We start from the raw sequence: 26,377 nt of genomic DNA on the forward strand, positions 1-26,377 counted from the left end.
TCCCCTCAGCCATGTCTCGCGGCGGAAGCGCCTTTATTGAGAAACGCCCACTCGCACTGGGCAACGAAGCTTGATCGTTAATAGCTGATGAAGCTAGAACTTGCGCCCATGCATGTGCATGTTCCGTCCGGGCATGCTCGAGACCGGCTTTCAACAACTTCCAAACACGTTACGAGATCAGTATAGGCAGGCATAGGCCCGGGTGCAGTTGGTAGCCACCGTGACAACAATTTATCAGCTCAGCAATGTCGACGGGCGGTATTTTCACAAAAGTGAGACACACATGACCATCTTCACACCCACACATTCATCATTCGCGTGGTCATTCCTCGTTTCCGCTGATTCTGTGCCGAATCGTAATGCAAATTGAATCCAGTGGATCTATGACGTTTCTAGACGGAACTCCGAGCTAAATTTCCTCCGATCTATCTTTCGGAAGTGGATGGCAACCTGTGACGTAGAGCTCTGCTTTCCTCTACACTAAAATTTCGATATGCGATTTATCACTTCGCACTGGCTGCCTGCTTGTATGATCTCGCCTTAGCTTCATTGCCCGAATAGCCGCCGCCCTATGACTTTCCTCGTGAACATTGTGGGCGAGACTCGTGGGCGGAGGTAGGATATGACATATATCTGATTTTCATCCGCGTTAGACTCGGCTCTTCTCATTGACATCATCACATCCTGAGCCCGATTCGGATGCCGACTCACGGGGGTTAGTCCTTTCAGATGCTTATTTATATCCGTTCTCTCAATTCTGCAAAATTGTAGTCGGGTCCAAAACTGCCAGCTAAGTAAAGATATACTCTATTAATATGTTATTCACAATTTATTGTAATGTGACAGGAATATATCACAGAGCAATGTCCCTGTCTTACCATGCTGGGACAACCATCCTCTGGTCCAAAGAATAGACCTGCATACTGAACCAGGCTCAACGATTCCAGCACGATCTGAATCATTCGCTCATCGTGTTCAAAGTTCGGTGGCTAATACCTTTGAATACTCACATGCCCAGAAGTGCTCACATAATCGATATGTTGTTGCTTCCTCCTGCAAAACTGTCCCCGTATTACACGTCCGCTTGATGTTTTTTTCAGTGCCCTAAAGCTTATATATCATTCTTTGTAGCGGAGATGGAGTCTAGTTTCGATTTTCCTTGCTTCTCCGTTCTTGAAGGCGTGTTTTCCCTGTGACTGATCAACTCTGATTCTATGGACGTGCTTAAGGACGCTGACGAGCGAATCCTATCAACTACTCGCAACGCTATTGGATGAGCCACCTGGGGCGATGCCTTTTCGGTTACTAGAAAAGACCAAGGACGAGAGTCTCTATTTCTTTCAAAGTTCCACAGACTCAGAGGGAAAGCTCCTTAGAATGTGAGTCTGTATCGCTTAATCTAGTCTTTCAAGACCAAGAACCAACACAGGTTACAGCGAAATATCTACTATCTTATCTCTCTTTTTTTGGATGCCCGCTGAGATAGCCCCAACATTGGCTTTGTATCGGTTGTAGAAGTACACGTAAGATGTTGGAGGGTTGCAAGGATAATCGCTGATGATATTCAGGATAGATCGCCTAACTCTCAAATAGTTCGACTCTTAACAACGCTTTCCGGGATTGCACAAACGTGCATAATGTTGTCGTGAGGATGTGAGGACGCTCTCTGCTAATCAAACGCGGATTGCGGACGTATAATGGATATATGAACCTTGGCAACATAGGAACTGGGGCTCAAATTGTAGCTGCATCAGTTTACCGTACAAATGCCAGGTGGTTTGTTGAACATCTCGAGTGTGCAGGCGACTATCTGAAGGAGAACCATGTCGTGAGGCCATGTTTCATGTTTTGGGTGTCGATGACACCAAAGTTGGGGGCAAGGAGCTTCCGACTAGGGTGTATCCCAAGGGAGGATGTTTTGTAAGCGACCTAGATGACAGTAGAACCAGGTCCTCATTTTACTTGTTCCAGCAAGGGTTTGCAAATGAAATTGGCAGGGCGACAAAGAAGGTACTTAAAACTCAAGTAAACTCCTCTGAACCACAAGCATTGACTTTTTTTCAAGGTCATTGATTAGTATAATAGGAAAATTGAGACCTTTTCTCTATGTATACAGTAGGCGCAACTGAACATTTCAACTCTTTATTCTTCTGCACTGGTGTCCCATCGCCCAATCCACAAACTAATGAACCGATTAGTATTCAAAGAGAGAAGATCATAACAAGGACGCTCACTCAAATACGGCCATAGTTGTCCATTTCCTGTTATCCGCCACAGGGAAAACGAGTGAACGGGGACCATAGAAAACCTGGCCGCATGATCGTAAGCGGAAGTAAAAGTGGGCAAAAAGAATACTACCTCATCGTCAACCTCATCGCCTTTCCTCGGCAAACAATGCAAGAACCGCCACCCAGCTTTGGCTCCGCCATCCTCGCACATCGCCTCAGTCACTTGATAGCCAGTGAAGTCCTTCAGACGCTGTGTCTTGGTAGATTCTTGGCCCATTGAAATCCTTCCAGTGCGTCAGTGACAAATTACAAGAAATCTTTGAAAACGAAGAGTACCAGGTGTCAGTAACAACGACATCTGCGCTTTTCACCGCATCCTTCGGGTCTTCGAACCATAATATATTGCCAAACCCATGCTCGCTTTTTTGCTCCGTTATTTGTCCAAATGTCGACCCTTCCAACCGAATTCCAAGTTCCCTGACCTTGGACACCACGGGTTTGGGGGCGCCATACCCCACAGGACTAGCGACGCGCATATTATGCCCCAACCTCGGGTACGTGACAAGCATATCGTGAAGGATGTTCGCCGAGTCGCCAACATAGGCAATGGTCAAAGAAGGGAGTTCTGGCAAGGGGCCCCCAAACTTTTTCGCCTTCTTGCTCTTGGTATATTTGGTTTTCTTATCAGACTCAGTCGATGGTTCGGGTTCGGGTTCCTTCTCTTTGTGTTCAGAAACTGGTTCGGGTGTCGGCATGGGCTTTTCTGCGAGGGATTCGGGGGTAAAAAGGTGAGCATGTTCGTGTAGTGTTAGCAGGTCGGCCAATACTTGGGTGGGATGCCATAGGTCAGAGAGGGCATTAATCACGGGAACCGGGGAGTATTTTGCGAGTTCCTAATGGTAAATGGTGAAAAGAAGAGGAACAAGTTCGGCATATCGTGACTCGCCTCAACTTCGTGGTGTCCGCCAACACGCGCGAAGATGCCCTGGCACATTCCCCCGATAACTCGCGCAGAGTCCCTTACACTTTCTCCTCCACCTTCTCCCTTATTCCAGCTAATTTGAATATCATCCTTCCCCAAGAACAACGCCTTCCCGCCGAGCATGGCCGCGCTTGTCTCAGCCGCGACCCGCGTTCGCGTGCTCCGTTTTGAGAACATCATCGCGACAGTCTTGCTGAAGAGACTCTGACTTGGTAGACGGAGGTTCCGAGAAGCATTGTTTTTTCCTTTTTCATGGGGTGCTAACCAAGGGAGCGCAAGGTGTTTCTGATAGTGCGAGTGGGAGATGAGACGACGGATTTGTGGCACTGAGAGGTCGGCAAGCGTTAACAGATGTGGTGGAGGCATTGCGAGGCAACCGTAGATAGGCGCGACAGTCTGAAGTTCAGCTTTGTTGTTATCTGAGGTGAGTCAAGGCAAGAAACTGCGAAATTTTTGACCACTGACACTCGGCCCGGTTTAGCCTTTGGTTGTGGCTGTGCTCATAGAGACGCTTCTCCCGCGCCTATACAAATACCTATACCAATACCTTAGGACCTCCCTGGCGTACAATTGCTAGTATCTGAGACTAAACCGAGAATTAGTACCTACTTGACATGCAATGTGTGTCGGACGATACTAAGGGAACGGTGACAGTCCTCTAAGCGCAGAAACAACCCTGCAGCCGGTACGGTGACTGATTTCTTTTCAGGCAGGCAAACAGAAATTCGACTAGACTAGTCCTCTTTAGCTGTATCGCGCCGGCAATATAACCTCGGCTACATTCCCCAGTCCCCTTCGCATGTCCATTGCTGGAACATTTCGATGTGACACCGTGGTCTTATGCTCAAAAATTGCCAGTTCCATGCCTGCCATAGGCCTTGGTCTTGCACTCGCATGTGAGTCCAAGATATGGTTTGATAGAATGAACTTGTATCTTTGTATAAATATCCTCTATCTGACTGGTACTAGAGCACGCCTTACTTTCATCGACCCTTGTTTCACTTCCTTTCTTCTCTACTGGTCTCTACAGTGTCGGCAGTTGTTGAGGCATTCTTATCTCTCTTCGCACTGTCGATCGCTCCAAAATCGTCTCCTAATTACCTGTTGTTTTCCATCGAACAAGATTGATGGACGGACTGGTCTTGCACGACTTCAAAGAATCTGTTTCCTTACAACGTCTTTGATGATCTAAAAAACTCTTACCGGGGCACCATCTGACATCAGAAATAGAGCTGGCAGTGAGGGTCATACTAATCCTAATCCCAATGCTAACGTCAAATTAAACATCACTGGGCGATTTGTGTATTCATACTCACATCCAAAGACTTGCAGTTTTCAGAAACATTCTTTCCTGACATCTTTGCGACGGTTCCTTGTCTTGATACTATCGCAAGCTAGTTAGTTCTAGAAGCCATGACTATTACCGTCGCCGATGGTCCGCTTTCCTCCGTCTGCTACGATTTCAGGTTTGCCCATATCCTAGACGTGGCCATACTCAGGTAGTGGGGGTTGCCAATAGACATTTTCGTGGTACCGGTTACACTTTTTACACAGATGGTGTTCTTGTCTGTGCTGTCCTCATCGGTTCTCAAGCATATCTGGAAGGCAAACCAACCCCCGTTCGAGTATTCATCTGCATCTCTGTCTCTCAGGGAACGGTCAGCTCCCGACGACTATGCAGGTCAAAAAATTAGCAATTGGGTCGGTTATCATTATCTGATCAACGATTTCAGTCGCGTAGATGACGATTCGTGGCTAAGCTGGGGGGGGGAGGGTCAGATGTATGAAACGAGCGATGCGTGAATACAAAGATTGAGACTACTCAGGTGGCATCCAGATCGTATATCATTGAAACGGAAGTCGTTTTCCTCTCCTTCAAATTTAAAGGTTGTCCGTCTGTACCGCACGGGTGTCAATTTTTTTGTTCGCGATGTTCCCTAAATACCTTTGTGCTTTGTCCGCGATATGCATTAAGGATATAGTCAAGGATGTTTAAACAAGAACAAGCCAGTGTTGGATTAGCAAGCAGGAGCTCCGTCGTATCCCGCCGGCCAAGCTCGATACCCCTTTATGTCGGGATGGACTATATATATTGAATACGGTCTGTCGAGCACCCTCACCGCGTTTCTGCTTATCGCTACGCTGTGTGAGGGTGAGTATCTACTTATATTACTTCATTTATGTCACTGATTGGTACTCTGTAGTCTACGTTATAGCTAACAGCATAATCTATTAGGTACAGTGAATACAACACCGCGTTTCTGCTTATCGCTACGCTGTGTGAGGTCTACGTTATAGCTAACAGCATAATCTATTAGGTGCTACAAACGCGCGTCACTTTCTTAGAGCCAGCCAGAACGCAACCCCTAGGGCATGATAAGATAAATGAGGTATTTCCAACCTCGGCGTGTGCACTATGGATTATACACAGTGGAATCCACCAACGAAAACTTAATTCAAGTCCAAGTCAACAGAAGGCCATACGAGTCATGGCCAAGTGGAGAAGCCTAAGCTTAGTGCAGAGGCTGGCATACTTTAAAAATGGACCTTCAACTAGGCCGTCTTAGTATGTACTTGGAAGATACTATACATTGAAGCTCAGAACATCAGTATCACGATGTCCCTCCACATCATGATACTGTTGGTTTTCCAAATTCGCCGCACATCCGTTATCATCCCCTATGATACCATTTCCCTTATCGTAGTTACAGGAGTATAAGTAGAGTACCCCCTTTAACTTTTCCTGATTGTCACTCATTCTTACTTACCTTATATACATATATCACCTCCTGTCCTTACTTGATCACTATAAAGCTTCACAGTAGTTATCTGTGTATCTGAGTCATTTCACTATTGCACCCGGCTGAGATGCATATATCTTACAGTGCTTGAAATCGAGCCCCTCGCGCGTTTGTGCCCTGCTAATCCGGAGTTCCCGCTCTCTTGAGTACAGCATCTACTGTAAGTGGTCAGCGTGATGTGACACATCATGTGATGTTCAGTGCTGTGTGACTCAACGCGCTTCACGTGATCTGATGCACTCGTTGATCTTAAAATGGAAACTACGTGGGCAGAACACTGCAGCCACTGTACCCTACACACTCGCCGTCTTGCCGCTCTTCTGTCTGTTCTCTACCACGCGATTCTGAGTAATCGTATATTCTTCTCCGCTATTGTTCAGCTACAGTTCAAAAAAGAATGGCAGCTATGCAGCTGGAGACGCCTTCCCGAATCTGGCGAAGAATAGAAGCTGTGGAGGACCGGGACATGCCCTCGCTCCCCTCAATACCTGGATTTGATGACTCTGATGGGTCCATTGAGGCACACACGCCAACTGACGACCTCAGTGTGTCCGACGTGCATGTTGGTACTCCGATGCATTCCACTCCGGCTCTGTCTTCCCATCACACGTCAACGTCTCGTAACCCTTCAAGTGTATCCAGTACGGCTCGTTTTGCTCATTCATTCGCACGTTCGGCACATTCATCAGCTGCGATATCGGCGCCTCGAGGAACAAAGACAAATGCCTCGTACAGTTTCGATGTCAGTGCAATACCTTCGCTGCCAGATGTTCGTGCCGAAAGTGGGATCGGATATATTTCAGATGAAGGGGAGAAAGAGGAGGAGGAGGGGGAGGAGGAGGAAGGAATTTTGAGGCAAAGCAAAGATAGCGTTCCCGACGTGTATCTGCCTCCGGATTACGCGGATGGCGATGAGGAACAGGACGCATCTATTTCTGAGGCTCTTCAGTCAACTAGTCGCTCGAGCTCTCCCTTTTCTGAACAGGTTCAGCCTACTCCGAAGAAAAATTACGACTATGTGGTCCCACTCAGATCTGAGCCAAAGGTACGACTTTCCACGAATTCGCTGAAATGCAACGCTCATGTACAGATAGCCTTCCCCCCTTGATCCATACCGGAACATTTCTATGCGTCGGCCTCTTGCACGAACGCGCACTCCTTCACTATCACAAACTACCCTCTCCCCAGCATCCTCCCCGCCTAATTCTACGCCTCATAGCACTAAGTCTGTGTCTATCAATCGTTCAATGGCAGAGTCGCCAATTCGCGGAACGTCGGTCCCTTTGCCACCTTCTCATGCTGGTTCTCCCGCCGCCGCCTCTATGGAATATAGTGGCAGTCGATCACAACAGGACCTATCCCTACGTGAATCTGATTGCCAGTCATCTATGGATATTACGGAGTCGCATATATCGCCGATCAAGGATCTTCAGGCTGAGGGGCAAGATCAATCATTCACGTCGTCTAACCAGGTAGGAATGGCCAGTGATCATGGAGAACACGAGCCGACTTTTTCATCTGATGGTGACGACACTTCCTCCCCCCCTCAGAACTCCCAAAAGCCCCCTGACCATAAGTCTCTGGCACCTATGTCTAGCGCCTTTTCTTCCCCAGCTCAATCATTTGCTTTCACACCAACTCCTGCTTTCTCCCGACCACGGGCACGGTTCAACCTCCCTCCTCCACCTTCCGATCTTCTTGCCACACCCAAACCGGAGGAAACAGACCCTTCAGAGCTGGGTGAAGCTGAGCCGCTGACCCCTCATACGCGCCGAAAATCGTTTCTGTTGTCCATCGTAAACTCTACAATTCGGCCCCGACTTAAGTTGCCTACTCCTCACCCACGGACTGTTATACCTCCTACCCCGAGTATCGCTGAAACGTTGACGGAACCTGTAGACGGACCTATGCCTGCGGTAAACCTTCGAACTGCGTTTGCTGGTGCTACGCCTCGTCCTCGAATAAACGCAGGAAGGCCATCCCATCCGCTGGCCCAGGCATATACAGCGACAACAGGTTCAGAAGATTCAGAATCCAGCTCTATTAGCAGCATAGCTGCGCCGAAAGTTGCTACGCGCCGAGCTTCTATGGGAGTTGCGCTTCAGAGTCCTGCGTATGATGGCTCCGCAGATCGAGCTTCCTTCATATCAACTGCATCGTCGCATGATCTGACCACTCATGTTCGTGCCAACACTTCTTTCGATCCTGCTATGGGATTCGGAATTGGTGCACAGGCTAACGGAAGGTTCAATGCTGGCAAGCTCAATACGTACTTGCATGGATTGAATAGGCGGTTGCAGGAAGAGAATGAAGCTCTTATCGAACGTCTGCGACGCCTTGAGGAAGGGAAAAAAGGCGGCGCCGAAACAGAAAGTCCTTCTGAAGACGGTACTATTCCCTCTGACAGGCGGTTGAGTGGTGGAAGCAGCAGACGGATTAGTGCAGGGGCGACTGTATTGGGTGATGTCCAAGAAGATGTTGGGGGTGAAGGCTGGATAGAGGAGAAGGTAGTGTTGGAAGAAATGATCGAGTCGTTCAAAGAAGAGATTGAAAAGAACATGTTGGAGAAAGAAGAGCTTGAAAAGGTGCTTGATGACGAACAACAAGGACGATCCAGAGATAAGGCACGGTGGAAGGAGCGTATGGTAGAGGTGGAGTGTGGTGTGGAGGCTATCGTCAAAGGCCTCGAGCAGAAATTACAAGACGCCGAGACGCGAGCTCAGACCTCACAGGAAGCCCTCATTCGGATGAACGAACTGGAAAGACAGCTAGAGATGGTCTCTGCGGAACGAGATCTAGCTACAGAGAGAGCGGAGAAGTCGGAGAAGGTGCTGGAGAGCGGCAAGGAGTTGGGTGGGGAACTTAAAGAGGCAAATGACCGAATCAATGAACTCAGGAGCGACCTTCGAATCTCCAACATTCAAATCAAAGAGCTAGAGCAGGAGGTCTTACGCTCTGACGAGAGAATTGATGTACTCGAGAAGGACTCCCGGGAAGAGAAGAATGCTGTGCAGGAGATAGAGAAAGAGTTGTCCAACAAGATGGGTGAGCTGGATGCCCAGAAGAGGACGATTCAAAACTTACGAGGGGAGCTGAAGGCGCTGACAACTGAGCTGCAAACAACGAAATTATACGTTTCTGAACTCGAATCAGATGCAGATGCAGCGGCTGACCGTCTGGAAGCCCTTGAGCTCGAGGTCACCAGCGCTAACGACCAGGTCAAGGGACTCCAGGCTGAGGCCGAAGAGACTACGCAGCGATTAGAATCTTTGGAGGTTGAAGCCCAACAGGATAAGGAGCTTGCTCGTCAGATGGAAGAAGCCCTCGATGCTGCAGAGCACAAGATGGCCGCCGATGATCAAGAGCTATCCCAGCTCAAATCTCGGCTATTGATGCTGCAACGCGAGCGGGAACGCTCGATGGAAACCAGCAGTCGTAGTGTAGATCCTTCCCGAGAAATCATCTCGCCTGTGAACACCGCCGACATCGAGGCACTAGAGGAGGAACTCGACAACGCCCACCGGGAGATCGCCCGCCTCAACACGGTTCTCAGTGCTTCTCCTGCTCGAAAAGCGATAGAAAAAGCGAAGGACGTGAAGATTGATATGTTGGAGAAGGAGAATGAGGCGCTGTCCGAGAGAATCAAGGCATTGAAGATTGCTTCTACCAGCTTCAATACTCCAGGCAGGATCATTAGCAACAGTGGCATCTCTCCCATTCACCGCCGCGTTCTGTCTATGTCATTCAAGACGCCACGAACGCCTGGTACCCCGCTCAAGGAGGCAAGTCTCAGCCTGGCCTTCTGTCGAGAATGCAATGTATTGAACCCTATTCTAGATGTCATGGTTAAACAGCCAGACTGGTGATGCAGATCATATTGTCTCGCCACTAATTGCAGAAATATCGCGACTGCAATACGAACTCGACATCGCTAATGAGAGCATCGACGACAAGTTGGACAAGCTGGAAGACGCTGGTTTGGGCGTCGTCGGGCTTACTCAAAAACTGGAAGATGCTCGTGCCAGAATAGTAGCTTTGGAAGATGAGATTTCTCGTCTTATCAGGAAGGAGGAACGCCGAATGAGACGCCTTGAAAAGGCGCGATGCCGAAAGTGTATGACAAAAGTCAACTTCAACTTCGGGCTTTCCGAAGATAATGATAGGTGCGCAAGCCGAAATGTGGTTGTTCATTGGTTGACTGTTTTACTCAGCTCTCTGGAAATCTCTCATCCCAGTCTTGCTTCAGAACCGCCAACCCCCCCTACGAAGACAAGCGAGGTTCTTCGTGCGAATTTGAAATCCTTGAATTCGCAGCTATCTTCCATGAAGAAACAATGGTATCAAGAGCGCGAGCAGTTACAGGGCGAGAAGGTCGTGCTTCAAGATGTTACCAACCGTTTGAATGATGAAATTCGACAGGCGAAGGAGGAGGCCACGAAGATTTCTCAGACAGAGAAGGCTGGCCAAAAGATCCGTTCGGACGTTCAAGCTGTGAGTAGTATCCTTCAATTACATTCGATGCTGCTTAGAGTAATTTAAACTAGGACTTGGACAAGGCAAAAAGGACGATCTCTGAGCTTGAGGCTGAACTTAAATCCGAGCGAGCACAGCTTCGTATGCTTGCGGTTGAGCAGGCTCGGGTTGGTCATGAGCGAGACAACATCATATTACAGCTTCAACGAACAGAGACGGTACGTATATCGGCATGCTGCCGATACAGATTAGCAATCTAATATACGTGACCAGGACATGGAGGACGTCCGACAGCACTTGCAAAAATACAAGAAAGAAAATCATGATATGGAAACCGAATTGCGACGTATGTATTTCGGTACTGTCTAGACCCACTTTAGTAATAACCTCCTTCCAGAGAACGCAAATGCCGAGCAAAAGGCGAGGCTGTTGGAGAATCGAGTTACCGAGAACACCGAGACGATTGAGCAGCTACGACAAGAACGAGCGCTCTTGGTTGCTGATCACAAAGCCCTTCAAACACGCTTCTCTGAAATATCCGAGGTTAGTCCAACATGAAAATGTTAATGAGCTAATTCATCGTAATTTGTTAGCATGCGAACCGACTGCGCGACGAACATGCTGCGTCCCAAATATCGCACGACAATCGCATACAGCAGCTCGACCTCCACATGACAGAAATCGACGATCTTCGTCGTGCTCTGTCAAACCAAGGCGAAGAACTACAAAGAGTCGAGACCGAGAAGAATCGCATATCCGCAGAACGCAGCGAGGTCTCCCGGACGGTCGCCGTTCTAGAGGCTGATTTGAAGCGGGTGAAACAGGACGCGGAGGCCTTTGGTCGCGATTTGAAATTGCTTCGGAGTGAGAAGGATCGGGCGGAGGCGAAGCAGAAGGACGAGTTGGCCAGAGCGGAGAGGGCGAAGAAGCAGGCGCAGACACAAGTGCGATTGTTGACTGAACAGCTAGATGCACAAAAAGCGAAGGTTGCACGTGCAAAGGAACAGATGGAGCAACATGCTTGTACGATGTATGTGCTCATTGAAACCCTCCCCGCACAGATACTCATGACTTCTTTCAGAGATGAGCAGCAACTATCGGCAATTAAGCTCCAGCACAACAAGGAGTGCAAAGGCTTGATTGTCCAGATTCGATACCTCAAGGCGAAGTACATCCGCGAGTCAAATATGCGTCTCGATTTGGTGTATCAAAAACAGTACCTGATGATACTTCTGGGAAAGATGGAGAACAGGTACGTAAAGCCCTCCTGTTCCAAAAATTGTAGTAGATTGATCCTTACGATTATCGCGAAGTGAGAAAACCATATTTGCGGCTATTTCACGGATTGGTTTCCCTGTGGAGCCGCCTTCACCTCCAGCGAAACATCGGAAGTTCAAGACTATCGCACAGATGCTTGTATTTTTGTCCCGAGTGAGGTAAGTGGCGTACAGAACGACAGGAGGTTTCGAGCTGATAGACGATGTTTGTTTTATAGACGTGCCAGTGCTGAATGGCAAAAACAGTGCGAGTCTAAAGAAGCCATTGCTGCTGCGTTGCAAGACATGCGGAGACGGCGAGATTCTAAACCGTCCTAGTCATAATCTACCATTTTCCATTTTAATCTTTGTCAATGCAGTGTATCATTTCTGTATTGCTATCAGTAAATCGCTTGTTATATATTGTATGAATAGTATTATAATTTCCCACCTGAAGGAAGATATCAACAAGGCGACGCCATTATAGGTTTTGTAGATAGGAATCAGCGCTTTTTCCGCGCTAGTCGCTTTGCGTTGAGGACACGGTAGGCACGCGGAGAAAAAACGTATGAAAGTCCACTCCATATTGTCGTCGCGACAACAGTCCACCTAATCAGCCTTAGCAACATTGTTCGGTAGCAAAAACAAACAGTGAACTGACTGTAACCCCGTCAGTGCGAGATCAACGGTAAGCTGTTGGCCGAGTAACGCGAGCCCTGCTTCTGGTGGAACCAGCTGGCCCACAGTCGTAGCGCCCATCAAGAGGAGTTGCAATGCCGTGTTGATCTTCGCAGGAATGAGCACAAATACCTCGTCGAAAGGCAATGATATACCTTGCTGATTTCGGTGGGACGAACTTCAGCTGAAGGGATGGAGAAATCCCAATACCGCGAGAACGTTTTCTAAGACATAATGCAGTTGAATCATTCGTGGAAAATTGGACGCATACGGGAGGGGGTAAAGATGTATATCGTATCTTGAATGCGGCCAGTACAAGGAGCACATCCCGTCCGAGTATTACCACTGCTACAGGTACTGCACCCGTCATGGTGAGGCATTCAATATGTGCATATATATAAAGGTGACACACCAGGTAAACATCCTTTCATCGCCAAAGTTACCGTCAGCGTCGTCATCAGCGCTTTGTCTGCAGCAGGATCAAGAATCGTTCCCAAGACCGAATTCATTTTGAAACGACGCGCCAAATACCCATCAGCCTATCAATGTCAGTTGTGGAGAGAATACAGGAAGGATACCCCATGAGGACAGACCAAGTCGGTGAGGCCGGCGTAGACCAGCAAACCTGTTGCAAGCTTGAAATTGCTGTTCAATATTGACCAGCCAAGAACTGGACATGCTAGGATACGCGAGACTGTTAGGGCATTCGGCAACGTGTAGATGTTCTCCCGTATCGTCTCTCGGATTGTACGAGATTTTGGAGTTGGGGGATGGTGTTGATGGTGTAGAGAAGGTTGAACAGAAAACGGTCGGTTCCGAACGCAGCCTTGGAAACGGTGGCCTCTACTTCGAAAAAAACGACGAAGAGAAGCATTCAGAAGCGAGGACGGAGGCTGGTATACAGAAGAATGAAATATTGAGGCCATTTGTCGCGGTGGTTTTTTCAGGAAATGATGACGTCAAATTTTTTACGAAGGAGGAACATTCGGAATCGAAGATACAACTTCAAACTGTTCCAAAATGAAGGGAGCATTACACATGTACACGACCGGCCACTATACTTTATAACGAAATTTAGGATGCAAGTAGCCCAATTGCTCAATCTCCTCTGCACTCTTCCCCTCCAGTCTGTAATCCCTTTCTCCTCTTTCTCTCTTCGCGTTCTCCCATCTGATATACAACGCGCCAATGATCACAAGGACAGAGGCAATACTGCTGGTGACGAGGTTGAGAGTGTTGCCATTGTGATAATCGGGTGCATCGGCGGGTAAGTAGGTCCACACACTGACACCGGCCGATATGAACCAATGAGTAGTTAGTTACTCTCACAGTGGAACTCACCCAATAATAGATCCTAGCGCACCAATACCTAGAAAAATGACTGTCAGTAAACATGATTGTGAAATAGTGTGGGATTCGCAAACCAGGGATTAAGGCTGTAGCGACTGCACGTATGGTATCAGGTGCAGCGTTATCCGTTCCCCACGTCAGAATCACAGGTCCTGAAGTAGTCCCCCCTGCAATAGATACAAAGCATGCTGCATATCTAGAGAAATTCGATAACTGAGAGATTGTTCAAGACATCCTGGCAGGCAACGCCCTACCTCGCGTGAGGATTTTTGGTCCCAATGGAGATAGCATATCCCAATACTATCAACAATGTCGAGAATAAAATGGGAATTGCCCGCTGGTTCTTTCGGTAGCAAAAATATGCGTTAAGTAGGATCCATACCGCACCTAGGGCATAGGGCGGGACCGTGCGCAATTGGGTCTGAACCGTAGCTGCCAACTCAGTCAGAAGCTATTCTGGGCTTTCTTTCTAGAGAAAGCATGTCATACTGTATTTCCCCACTAGAAACGCTATCAATATGTATAACATAGAGGAGCAATTGACCACGAACATGTAGCAATGACCGTGGGCATGAACAGGCTTAACCCCTGGAAAGATATATTGATCATCAAGTAGCAGATTGAACATATCATAGTCTGTCGCAAATTCATCAGAAGGCAGCAAAAGAGACTAAAACGGAGTTGACATTAAAATTAAAGGCCCTCCATATGAGCTTCAAAGTCGTTTTCTCTCTTATCGCCCCCACTCGCGTAGCTTGGTCTGCGTCAATCCGTGCAAGTGCCAAGGTGCGTTCCTGAGGTTTCAGCATCCGAGTATGTTGCGGGTCCGCAGGCAGTATGATGAAACACAAAAGGCCAAATCCCGTGGTAATGATGCCCTCAACAAGAAAGATCTTCCGCCATGACTTGACCGTTCCCACGTCTTTTACAGACAGGAGACCGGAGGCAAGTAGTCCACCGACTGGCATCAAGATACTCAGTCAGGTGCAGCGGCCCTAACAAAGAAACCTACATGCGCCCGCAAGGCTAGTGGATACACCAAAGAAGGTCCCAAGTCGCAGCACGAGCTCAGAGCGTCGATAGTACTAGAGGAGATTTGACATGGGCTGGAGCCAAGCAACCTGGAACGAACCGGAGTACTTACTCTTGACATGATATAAGTTAACCCTGACTGCCATGCAAAATGAAAGATAAAGGAACGCGAATCAGGATAGTATCGTACCAAGGTACCACCCTCAGCTATACCGAGGAAAACTCTGGTTACAATAAGACCAGCAAACGATTTGACGAACGCCGTGCCGATTGAAACGATTCCAAAACCAGTTACCAGGCCGGCGAGCCACACAGAACCGAAATGCTTGAGCGCGAGGTTGGACGGGATTTCGGCGGAGACGTACTGGATATTTCTATTAGATAGGGTACTTGGAGGAAAAGGGGAACGCACAAAGATGTAGAATACCGTCAGTGCAATGTTGAAGTCGAATCCTTGCAAATTTAAATCCTTTTCAAGACCTGGAACGAGACGACGTTCAGACGTTGCACCGATTTGGCAAAGGAGACGAGACTCACCAGCAATCTTAGCGTTTCCTGACATAAGAAAGGTATCATCTTCTTGATCATAAGCGATCTAAAAAAATCGCATACCTATCGCAGTCCTGTATGCTCCGTCAACGCAAGTTTAGATCTTTTCATAGAAAGCCAGATTGGCTACCTGTCAATGAAATTCATGCAATCTAATCAAATTTTAAGTAAAATGACACCCGGGCAAAACCAAAAAAAAAAAAAAAACTCACAGATAAGCGTAAAGATTGGTAGCAGGACCCAATCCAACTTCTTGAGAAGTTGTTTCTCTGCATTCGGGTCAATGGCATACTCGACAACGGTGTCTTGCTCGGTCTTATATACCCCTCTTTCCTTCGACATGGAGGGCAAGATAACGGGAACAAAAGATCATTAAGAAATGTGTTTTTGAGGACGTCCGGTGGGATCCCGTGCCAATCCCCGAATTAGAACAACATTCTAGGTCTGAAAAAAATAATCCATAGGGAGTAAGTAAAATGGAAATGGGGTCTTATGATCGCTCGTCAGAAAACGTGAAGATCTGATAGAATACTATCGCCAGTCTCGGTAGGGCGCGCCTGTAGGGAGCATTGAATGGAATACCACATAATACTAGTATCTGTCGCCAGCGAACCTCCTTCGGAGTCTGTTTGGACTCTTTCGAGGTGCGATCTATGTCAAAGAACGTTTCGGCGTTTGCTAAGCGCTCTGGATTGGGCTGAGTAGTTAGAAGGTACAATGCAATGTTGTCTCCACGCTCCGTTCTTTGCGGCGAAACTGGACTGGCGCGATGCATGCTTGCAGCTTGAACGTTATGAACTCTTGACCGGACCTTCGCAGTTAGTGTATATTCCTGCCAATTATTAATGGGACCACATACCGATTTTCTAAACTCTTTAAGCTACCCTATGAAGCAAAATAACAGTTTCATTGGTGAATTCTCTTCCAGAAACAAAGCGTAACGACTAAATAAATCTTATTAAAGTTACATTATCTTTAGACAAGTATTTTGTAGTCTGGTTCGAGATAGCTGCAAGGGTTCGACAAGAGAAAAATCTAAACAAGTTCTTCCCGACCGAATTGGTTAACAGCAAGTACCCTCTTTCAGCATTATGCTCAATCCTTGATGCCATAGCGTTCCCAATATACCTTCATGCCGTCCAGTTCCAGCGTCTTTCCTTCACTCTCGAGCCACCCCATTAAATCTCGCATCCTGAGTATCGCGCGCACTTTTCCGCGTCCTACTATTTCTTCTACTTCCCGGACTGTGCTCGTTCCTTCCTCTCGTCCGACCTCTTCCCTATCAAGACACTGCACGACGCCGACCACTTCACCACCAGCACTCCGTACGGCATCGATGGCACCCCGAATAGCCTTTCCGGATGTCATAACGTCGTCCACGATGACCACCTTCTTTCCCGCCATTGGAACTCCGACAAGCATCCCGCCCTCGCCGTGATCCTTGACCTCCTTTCGATCATAGGCCATACCGACATCCCGTCCGTACTTGTCGAACAGCTTGACAACCGTAATTGCACCCAAGGGTATTCCCTTATACGCCGGGCCAAATAATATGTCGAAATCACCCACATTAGCGAGGGTATCTGCGAGAGCAGTGGCCAAGACAGACAAGGTGGAACCCGACGAGAGCAGCGAGGAGTTAAAGAAGTAGGGTGACTGCCGTCCGGATTTGAGCGTGAACGAACCGAATTTCAAGGCGCCCACGGACATTGCATGACTGATTAGACTCGCTTGGGAAGGGCTGAGTGTGGCGGCCATCGTCGGTAGTGGTCGTCAAAGTGGCGAAATTTTGCGATCGACCCGAAGATCTGAATCTCTGTCAGGAACACAGCCACATTTTAGCCCTGGACAGGACGACTGGCTATTCATCCCATCTTCTCCGCGTTCCTTTCCCTGTAACTTACTCTTGCCTTGATACCGGGACTTTTTTTTTTAAAGTAGCTTCCTTGCTGATGAATAACAACGATCAACCCCGTCATCTTCGTTTGAATGGGCACTAGTATCCGAGGCCAACAAACAGCGCGGCCTTCCCTCCTCACCAATCTTTCTGATCAACTACGGTCCGAACTAGGCGCGGTTGTAATCTTCTGTCTTGCTGTGGCGACCGAGAAGGTGCTTGCCTCCGAGGATTTGCATCAGCCTTGAAGCTTGCAAATCATCAGCTTTCCACCGCGCTTCTATTGACAAAATGTTATATGCATGCATGCGGCGTGTGTATGGAAGGATTTCACTGTGCATACCGTATACTTACTTACTGAAATACCCCGAGTCTTACGTCCGTGTGTCCATAAATCAAAATCGGCCCCAAACCCTGGAACGGCTTCGTCGATGATCCTCAAAGGTAGCCCGGGCGATTGCTGCTCCTTTGGTACTTCAGTCCTGGTATCTAAGATCTTTTAATTAGGTTTTTGCTCGAATTGAGCGGCCTGTGGGGTGATGCGATGTATCTTTGTCTATTCCTCGGAATTGACTTGCCGCGGCTATCCAGGGTTACCGGGGATTTATTTTCCTTGGCGTCGCGTCTTTACATACAGGCACTAATTTCACTGGTTTTGATTCATGAACATACGAAACAGCTCGTTGGAGAGAACAAGTCGTGTTGCGGCTCTGGATGCTATCGACAGTACTTGCTCGTACACCAGGTGTAAACCTTGATAGATCGGTGTCAAGTTAATCACATAACTTGCCGTAACGGAACTTTCTCGTCAGTAAATGACAGGGCGAACGACGGATTATGTCCTGACGTTGCAACATCAGAGTTCTACCGGAATATCCAACTAAGGCCAACATATGTTTCTCATTAACATGGCGATGATATCGCACTGGATTGAACCGTTGACGGCGACTACGTCGCAAAACATTTATTTCCTCGGGCCTCCTCCAAGTGATGGTTCCGATTTCCGCTGTCCCGCTTGAGGTTCTCGCACCCGCGTACACGACCGCGCCGGGGATAGATATTGCTGTAGGAAAAATTCTCAGTGACAGATAGCACGGTCGGTGTTTTGGGGGTTGGCGTGAAACGCACATGCGATATCTGTGGCCGATGGAACCCAGGAAAGCTGACCATCGTATCCTGCCTCGATCGTGCGTAGGAACGAGCTTCGGGGCCGAGGGGGACAGGCGCCGTGTACCTATTACAAGCGGTAAGGTTTGTACCCGTTCCACTTCAAGTCACCCGTATCGACCGAAAACGATATCACTAAGCCACATACAATCAACATTATTGTAGCCGACAGCAATCCCCCTCCTAAGAGACTCTAGCGGCATCACCAGCATTTCTATTCTGGTATGACCACAAGTCATCCTCGAAAACCTTAAACATGAATTCAAGGTCAAATTCACTCCGAACACGTTAGCCGCGGAAAAAAACAACAGCAAGGCGTCACTGACGTACGCAACAAAGTCAGCTGTCTTTATAGAATTCAGCAGACTGGAGAGAGTGACGTCGAGTTCTCAACTTGGCTCCTCTGATAGGTCCTTTCGTATCGAGGAATCAGTCTCAAATCCGATAGCCGTGGGCGACCAAGAACACCCGCACTATATGTTCAACGGTTGACATTTTGTACCGGTTAACCAGTGTCAAAGGAGCGAAATTGTGAAAGAAGAATAGAGGCAATTCAGCCACCAACAACACAAGGTAATTCTATGAAGACTCGGTCTGATTTATCAAAGGAAGACACTAGTCCACAACACGTCCTGCAGGAAAGATCTCAAGGTACAGCACCTCTACTGGATCAGAATAAAGCGCAGACCGTGGCAAAATAGAGGGACCTGATTCGATCGGAATGTGTTGTAGATGGGAAAATTCGGTACCACATGAACTCGCCAAAACTGTTTGCCATTTCTCCGTCATTCGTAGGAAAAACACGCACCCAATGATTAAACAGCATCAAAAAGAACGTTCGAAAGCCTTGGGGTTTGCCATTTGGACAGACAGGAAAGCCATTTGAAGCAAGATCGTCCCTGAGCCTTAAAAAGAATTCGAATGGGTGAACAACGCCTAGATAAATTCAAACAACGGTGGTAGATCAAGCGACAGACCAGCCAAAGTCGAGTATCTCCTAACTTCGTGAGGCGGCCTGACACGGACTAAGCTCAGTCATAGTTGCGTCGGGCTTGCTCAGCCATACGCGCGACCAGCTGAGAATCCACATGGGGATTCCCTCTAAAAACACTCCGCTGCAGTTCCAGAAATAAAGCATCACCTGGGCGTAAATCATGAGGGATAATTCCGAAAGAATCCAGCAGAACAGCGAAGATGCCTCATGCATCATCACGTTAGGCGGAGAAAACCAGTGACCCACTTTCCGCAGCGCTGTTCTCACTTCTCAGAGAAGTCTAGCTGAAGACGAAGCGCGTTCGATGTAATTTTACTGGCAATAGAATATGCGGAGAGATAAGCAAATCCCACAAGTTATAAGTGAAAGATGATACAGCAGGATGGTTCTGATGGGAGACCCATTCTTTAATTATATGTCAAGAGATTCACAAGATCTGGACAAGATTGATCAGGGTCTAACGTCTAACAGCGGTTTGATGTCTGACAACATTCGGACAGGCCAGGAAGGACGTCTACATGGACGAAAAGCGTAGATTCAGATCAAGGTCGGAGTCCTAGACAAGTACAGTCGCACAATGCGATGATATCTTTGCCAGTGTTTCACTCGAGGTCATCACGAAAAAAGCCTAGCTGTGTGGGTAGTCTTGACGGTCATGCGCCGATTCCGGGAAAACTGAGAAACCCCAGCGAAAGGCACCGGATATTGCGAACAGTTGATACCGGCAAGGCCGACATCCAATGCATCCGCCCCTCCTTGCTTCTTGGATTCGATTTCATCAAGCTTCGCAGAGCACCATGATTTCCTCGGATGTTTCATTTTGATGCGATAACTAATCATTGGGAGCAATCCTGTCGGAAGATTATAGCCATAGATACCAGAGAGCCTTCTTTAATGTACGAAATGTGAGGTTGAGAGCTAGAAGACTCGAGACCTTGGAGGTAAATACGAGAGGGGGTGGGGGGAGCAAAGACGGCTACAGACGCCACCTTGATCCGATCAATATTCCGGAATTTTTTTCCGCGCACCGCATGCGGAAGACAATATAATATATAGATAAAGTTCATATGTGGATACTGTGCAAGAATAAGTAAATACTATTGAGCGGTGATGTATCGAGAGATGCTGGTTATACAGATGACATGCAGTGTGTAATGATATATGAGGATGGTATAGTTATGAACAACTTGGCGCTTCAAAAATTTCAATACAGAACATACAAGTAGAAAGTATTGCAAGATATCAGGGCGACTGTAGGCGCTCATAAGACAAAGATATAGGCGAAGGTACTGGAGTCCGACGACGAGATAGAGAAGCCGGCAAGACATCGACATCTATATCATGTAGCCGAGGGAGAGTCGGAGTGGCAGTCCGCCGTCGTTTCAGAGGGGGTAATGTAACATCCTCTTTCATGTTTTTAGCGATATCAGTCCATGCGGAGCACGTCACACGCTCCGATGTTGTTGTTCGAGTGTTGGATGGAGTTGCACGGCGCACAGAGTGGTGTATCTGGATGGCCGGCCGAGAAATACGTTCAGGTGTTGTCGAAGTGGATGCGGACGATGTCGAAGATGGAGATGCTCGGGAAAAGTTTGAAAACAGCCTGTCGAAATTGATTAGCAATGAGACGGGTGAAAGGGATGAGCAGGACAGGGACGTACTCTTCGGCATCTATCTTTCTCTTCAACACGTTGTACCGCCGTTCTAGCTCATCTTTTTCCTGCTTCAACTGGAGAGCATTGTCTCGAGCTATGCGAGCCACATTTAGAAGACCAAGCGTCGCCGCAGCATGGACTTCGGCTCGTCGTCGCCACAACCCACAATTCAGCCGCAGAGCAGAATTTTCAGCGCCAAGCCTGGCACATTCGGATAGTGCCTTTGGAGTATCCATGGAGGAATCGATGTGTGGGTTGGGTTCATCAAGGTAGAGGCGACGAATGCTGGGAATTATATGGGCACGGAGGTGGGCAGGGATGAGGGCAGGGTCGATGTTCACTATTACCGCCTTGAACATATAGTTGAAGGGGGACAGGTAAAGGGCTCACCAGTTGTGTACGGGGCTCGGCATGTGGGGCAGAGATGTATGGTGGCATAGGGCTTAATTGCGTTAACAGCGCGGAATACGCATTCGGTGCAGAACACATGGCCTACAGGAGGCATGATAGGTGGGTGGGCCACGAAATGAAGGCGAGGAAGAGGGACGTACCACAGGGCAAAGCGACCGGCTGGTTGAGTTGGTCAATGCAAATACTGCAAGACGGCATGGTGAAGGTGGGATGGAGAGCAGGAGGATATCAGGATCGCTTTTATAAGATGGAAGGATCGCGGACAGAACAGGCAAACAGGCATTCCGAAGGTAACCGAGGAGTTATCAATGACATGTTTCTTCTCTCAGGCAATGGTGCGAGAGGTAATCCACAGAGGCTGGATGACTCTTGACTTAGCCGAGAAGACGGATTAGGCGATTGGTTTGAAATGTATCGGCCTCGGAGCGACCGTTTCCATTTCGATCTAGGCCCATGGAAAACATAAGATCCATCGGGCGACCACCACCTCCTTGGCGATGCCGCCGTGTGAGTTCCTGTGAGTTCCGCACGAGTATACTTGGAAAATCCACAGTTCAAATCCGTGCCTCCACGCATGGCGGAATCTGATCCCACATGAACCAGATTCCAACTGAAACTATTCCTCCGATCTCCACTGCTCACATTGCTCAACCGACAGAAGATGTTATATCACAGCCTACACTGCATTGCACCGCGCCCACCATAGATAGATGCACAACAGCGGATCGAACAAGGTGTTCGAACCATTCATTTCGTTATGTATGGTAAAGTGCGAGACTCCTCCGAAACCATCCTCTTTCCAGGCCGGTCTATAACCTGCCTCTCCCCAAGAGGTACCCAGAATAAATGAAACAAGGTCGGAAGCCAATCCCAAGTACCCCTTGTCGTGGAGACAGTTGGGACATTGGTTCGGAACTCGGACTCAGATGATTACCCGTAACTGCAATGACCATGTCCATGTCGGAGAGATGTGGCGTACAACTTTACGACAGTAGTCCGTTAATCACTTCAAAGTAGCCGGTAAGTCGCTGTCAGCTGGTATTGTGCCCGACTTGAACTCAAGTGATGCGCAGAACATCGTGAATGGTAATATGTACATAGCCGGAAACCGAACTGTGATATTGTAAGTCAATTTCTGATAGAGGAAATTGCTTAGCAACATACCAGTTTCCAAGGATCTTTTCCGTGGATCGGAGAACCCAACTGTCTGGAGGACTTACGGAGGGCAAGCTTCAAAGTTCTACGCTCCAGTCTTTCCTGCCCTAATTGGGGTTGCGAAGGTCCGCGGCGCGACATCAAATCGTACCTGCGACTGACAAACTGAAATTGACAATGACAATTTCATATTTCTTCTTGACTCTTTTCCTTGTCTTTTTAGCAGAGCGGCTAACGGAGGAACACCCACCGTTCAGGGCATCTCTGTCAATGATGACCTAACAGAACAGCATCCATGAACGCTACAAGTACTCCGCGGAATGGGAGCCTCGCTAACGAGAAGCAGGTACTTTATAGCACTCAAACCGCGGTACAACGAACGATCTACTCCGTTTCTCTAGAATCGATTAAAACCTTTACCTCATCAAACGGTCACAGAAAAATAGCGATATGTACTCACAATAGTCCCAAGTCCAAGCATTGTGCCCTAAACTTCTTCAGCTCACCAGAGGCTAATAACGGCGACGAAGCTGGTCGTCGAGATGGAGTAGATGTCAAGTTATACCGGCACAAGAGAAAGATATCCATCAGTCTTGAGAACCTCGTGGTGTTCTTTCAAAGTCTCTTCAGCCATTCTTTAAGCTTGTTTATCATTTGAGGAGGCTGAGAGGCCTTCACCTCTGCCATTGTAACACTATCTCCTACCTTACTTTGCTGAAAGCTGTCACCGGGAGCTTTATTGCAAAAAAATAAGAGAGGCTGAAAAGGATATGGTATGATTCAAGTAAAAGATCCTCGCAGGTGTACAACTTCCAGTCAAGAAGAAAGGTGTTTCTACAGAAAAAGTCTGGGATTTCATAATCCAGAAAAAATCTGAGAGCGAAGAGCAATGCATGCGCACTCACAATGAAGAGGTGAGCGGCCAGACGGAGAAACGCTCTAATTAGCCCACTAAAAGCACCAAACTACTTCAGACAGCCACAACTATACTTAACATGTAACATACCAAGCCGACAGATCCTGGGAACTGGATCCCTTGGACATAGGACCTAACCAATAAAACAACAGGATCAATGAGCGATGACTGGGACTAAGAGGGATAGAGCCTGAGACCAAATAGAGGCAAACAAATCCCCACGTGACAAACGCGACTTTTGACACCATCTCGATCGTGGAGACTTGAACTTCGTTCGATTCTTGGACTTTGAGTCCCGAGAGCTTAGCAATCTCATTCCTACGCGAAAAATTATTGGACTTAATCATTGGGGTCCCAGAATCTGCAGTTTTAGGATCCCGATACTAGTATGTCTTCTCACTTACTTTCCGTTCAAGATACTGAGGTGGTAGTTCCGAGACCTTCACAGTCAAATAATGGATCAGTTTGTATTCCATTGCTCGATATGCTTGAAAGAGAACGCCGTTCCACTCATGCGGTCCCTGATGTGCGGTTGGTGCCTTTCACTGTAGCATACGCTAGTCTCTTGAGGTTGAAATCCATTCTATAGGTCACAGTTTCTGCGCACCATGTCTTCATGAATACATGACAGCAACCTCTCGCCCAACATGCCCTGAATGTCGCGAAAGAATCAAACGGGGAGATGAGAGGCGGATCTTTCTCAACATGTCGTATGTTCCACGAGCGACTACTGTCATCTCGGGACTTGCACAGATGGATGCCAATGCGAGACTTGTCAGTGTGGCCAAGGCGGGAAAGAAGATAGCACAGGCCACCAAGGACTTGCGATGTGATCAGGATCTTGCGGTTCGTGAGAGCTACCGTTATCATGCCTGCTACAGACCTGATAAGCAGTAGGAGGCACTTTTACGCGCGGTTGAAGACTTCAAGGAGCGAATCGCGCCTACTTTTGCAGAACTGGACGTGAAACGCCGAGAGATTCAGAAGATGAGTCGAGACCATGAGGTGGCCCTACAAGCGGCAAAAACTCGCCTCCTAGAAGTCGAATTGGAGAGAGATCAGGCTCTAACTTGTGCGCAGCAAGCTATAACAAACAAGTCGGAGTATGAAGAAAGCATGTCGAGCCTCAGATCCGACAATATGGCATTGACAGAGAGAAACAGCTCGCTAGAGGCAAAGGATGCCAGACAGAAGATGACTATCCAAGCCTTAGGAACGGACATGAAAGCGAAAGATGCCCAAATCGAGCAATACAGACAAACAATCACTGAGCAGAAGGTGAAGTCCTGGGTTACGTTCCTCTCATGATTGCTAAAATCACTTTAGAACCGAATCCATCGATACAAAGCACGAATTGAAGAGCTCAAAATCCAACAAAATGCCCGAGTTTATGAAAAATCAGTCGTTCTTCCAGATGAGGTAGACAAATTGTTCTAATGCGAAAAGTACATGGCTCATGCCTGCACAAGATCGACCTTGACGAAGCCATTAGCCATCATTCGCCTCATCGGCTCCGGACCTCTGGTCACGTACAACAAGAAGATAACAATGCCGGGGACTTTGAGGGCATGCCGGGACCGTCGTTCAGCTCCGAGCAGGTACCTCAATGTTTGAAACGGAAACGAGCAGAGGAACGCTCTTCCAGACCTCTGCGTGCAGCGAACGGTAACTTTGGAAAGTTGTTCGCAACAGGACCAAAGCGGTCGGTTCGCGTGCCGAAAGGACCATGAAGATGTGGCTTGAATATGCTGTCGGGTAGACGAACACAATGCCTGGCTTTATACCGAAACCACATCCATGAACCTGTCGTGTGGTGATAGTATTTGTATCGTGGCTATCTTCTGTGATCGAAGAGAGAGATATTCTGCTTATGTTCATTTCGTGTCTTGTCGTTCTTGCTTGCTTGCTACTTGTGAGCGGTTCTACTCGACGGATACTGGCCCGACGCGCGAGTTTGCTTTGCTTCAACGGCCCGGCTGAAAGGCCTGTGAGTCGCGCTGGTGGCGGATAGATGGTACATAATCTCTATACAGTCTGGGGACCAGAGTTTTCTGTGTGGACAATACTGTGTGATGCTACCTTTCTCGAGCCTGCCTACCCATGCAGAGGACAGTGCCCAATAATATGAGATAGGCGACACCCCAGGACTCAAAAACGGTTGGCAAAATCTACTCAATTGCTCGGTTGGGGTATTATACAGACACTACCTGGGTTCGACTTTTAGTGGCAGGTGCGATAAGATTCTATGGCACACAAGTCAGCACTATTCAATAGTCTTCCCTAGGCAGCGGGAATGTGTTGGTAGTGCATAGATAAAAGGGCGTAGGCAGGAGATCTAGTTATTTCATCAAGAATTGCCACCTTGTACGCGAATAACCTCAGTTAGACGCACCCAAAGAACGGAGATGTTTCGGTTACTGAGCACGCACAACAAAAACTTATACAAGTGCAATGGCGGCGATGCATAAGTCTCTGAGTACCAGAGGGCCGTCATCATCCTGGTATCATCGGTCCAATCCACCGGCCAATCGAGCAGGAAATCGATCGAAAGATAGACTTTCTCATTTCGCCGACCATCGGTCTCATCGCAAGATTTGCCATGATATAATCGAATGTGTTCTGGACTTGGAAAATATCCCAGCGTAGTACATTGAAGCTTTCGCTGACAGTGGAAATGCCATGGCCCCGCTACGTCAACTATGCTGTCCGTCGGGACCAATGATTCACATGTTAAACGCGTTGAACGATCCCGTCGGTCCATCATATTTTTATTTTCCTGTTTTTGAGGATGTACGTACAATTGATGTGTGCCACGACTTGACTAAGGTGAGAC

At 48.0% G+C, this 26,377-nt stretch overlaps 7 protein-coding genes across 7 annotated transcripts; 2 read left to right on the forward strand and 5 right to left on the reverse strand.

The window, feature by feature from the left end:
- Positions 1-1,981: 1,981 nt before the first annotated feature.
- On the reverse strand, positions 1,982-3,653 carry BT62DRAFT_1077253 (ornithine carbamoyltransferase 1). Its single transcript, XM_043179285.1, has 5 exons — positions 3,175-3,653; positions 2,565-3,121; positions 2,359-2,512; positions 2,235-2,308; positions 1,982-2,182 (listed from the first exon to the last, which is right to left on the reverse strand). The coding sequence occupies exons 1-5, from the start codon at positions 3,574-3,576 to the stop codon at positions 2,143-2,145; spliced, it is 1,227 nt and encodes a 408-aa protein (XP_043038544.1). The 5' UTR covers positions 3,577-3,653; the 3' UTR covers positions 1,982-2,142.
- Positions 3,654-6,297: 2,644 nt separating this feature from the next.
- On the forward strand, positions 6,298-12,349 carry BT62DRAFT_206857 (uncharacterized protein). Its single transcript, XM_043180046.1, has 12 exons — positions 6,298-7,056; positions 7,106-9,793; positions 9,849-10,174; positions 10,223-10,382; positions 10,437-10,502; positions 10,556-10,702; positions 10,758-10,830; positions 10,882-11,027; positions 11,078-11,514; positions 11,566-11,736; positions 11,798-11,920; positions 11,980-12,349. Exons 1-12 carry the CDS (start codon positions 6,409-6,411, stop codon positions 12,077-12,079), a joined length of 5,085 nt encoding a protein of 1,694 aa, XP_043038545.1. The 5' UTR covers positions 6,298-6,408; the 3' UTR covers positions 12,080-12,349.
- Positions 12,244-15,691, reverse strand: BT62DRAFT_1007419 (MFS general substrate transporter; the record flags this gene model as incomplete). The annotated part of the gene is made up of 22 exons (XM_043177338.1): positions 12,244-12,349; positions 12,402-12,526; positions 12,574-12,642; positions 12,690-12,775; positions 12,831-12,957; positions 13,012-13,261; positions 13,391-13,428; positions 13,480-13,702; positions 13,760-13,787; positions 13,843-13,964; positions 14,023-14,200; positions 14,258-14,269; positions 14,320-14,404; positions 14,455-14,729; positions 14,781-14,853; positions 14,913-14,939; positions 14,991-15,164; positions 15,213-15,280; positions 15,338-15,355; positions 15,413-15,423; positions 15,480-15,501; positions 15,562-15,691. The coding sequence occupies 22 exons, from the start codon at positions 15,689-15,691 to the stop codon at positions 12,244-12,246; spliced, it is 2,247 nt and encodes a 748-aa protein (XP_043038546.1).
- A 161-nt stretch (positions 15,692-15,852) lies between these two features.
- On the reverse strand, positions 15,853-17,107 carry BT62DRAFT_1007420 (orotate phosphoribosyltransferase; the record flags this gene model as incomplete). Its single annotated transcript, XM_043177339.1, has 3 exons — positions 15,853-15,906; positions 15,963-16,181; positions 16,478-17,107. The coding sequence occupies 3 exons, from the start codon at positions 17,105-17,107 to the stop codon at positions 15,853-15,855; spliced, it is 903 nt and encodes a 300-aa protein (XP_043038547.1).
- Positions 17,108-20,375: 3,268 nt separating this feature from the next.
- Positions 20,376-20,841, reverse strand: BT62DRAFT_206996 (uncharacterized protein). The gene has a single exon (XM_043180047.1). It carries the CDS (start codon positions 20,739-20,741, stop codon positions 20,505-20,507), a length of 237 nt encoding a protein of 78 aa, XP_043038548.1. The 5' UTR covers positions 20,742-20,841; the 3' UTR covers positions 20,376-20,504.
- Positions 20,842-20,941: 100 nt separating this feature from the next.
- Positions 20,942-21,671, reverse strand: BT62DRAFT_898398 (uncharacterized protein; the record flags this gene model as incomplete). The annotated part of the gene is made up of 3 exons (XM_043183334.1): positions 20,942-21,402; positions 21,453-21,554; positions 21,614-21,671. The coding sequence occupies 3 exons, from the start codon at positions 21,669-21,671 to the stop codon at positions 20,942-20,944; spliced, it is 621 nt and encodes a 206-aa protein (XP_043038549.1).
- A 2,129-nt stretch (positions 21,672-23,800) lies between these two features.
- Positions 23,801-25,064, forward strand: BT62DRAFT_207075 (uncharacterized protein). The gene is made up of 5 exons (XM_043180048.1): positions 23,801-23,930; positions 23,976-24,075; positions 24,134-24,390; positions 24,442-24,822; positions 24,871-25,064. Exons 2-5 carry the CDS (start codon positions 24,000-24,002, stop codon positions 24,979-24,981), a joined length of 825 nt encoding a protein of 274 aa, XP_043038550.1. The 5' UTR covers positions 23,801-23,930; positions 23,976-23,999; the 3' UTR covers positions 24,982-25,064.
- The last annotated feature ends 1,313 nt before the right edge of the window (positions 25,065-26,377 follow it).

This window comes from Guyanagaster necrorhizus (assembly GCF_019112545.1).
Source record: "Guyanagaster necrorhizus MCA 3950 unplaced genomic scaffold BT62scaffold_16, whole genome shotgun sequence".
NCBI lineage: Eukaryota > Fungi > Basidiomycota > Agaricomycetes > Agaricales > Physalacriaceae > Guyanagaster > Guyanagaster necrorhizus.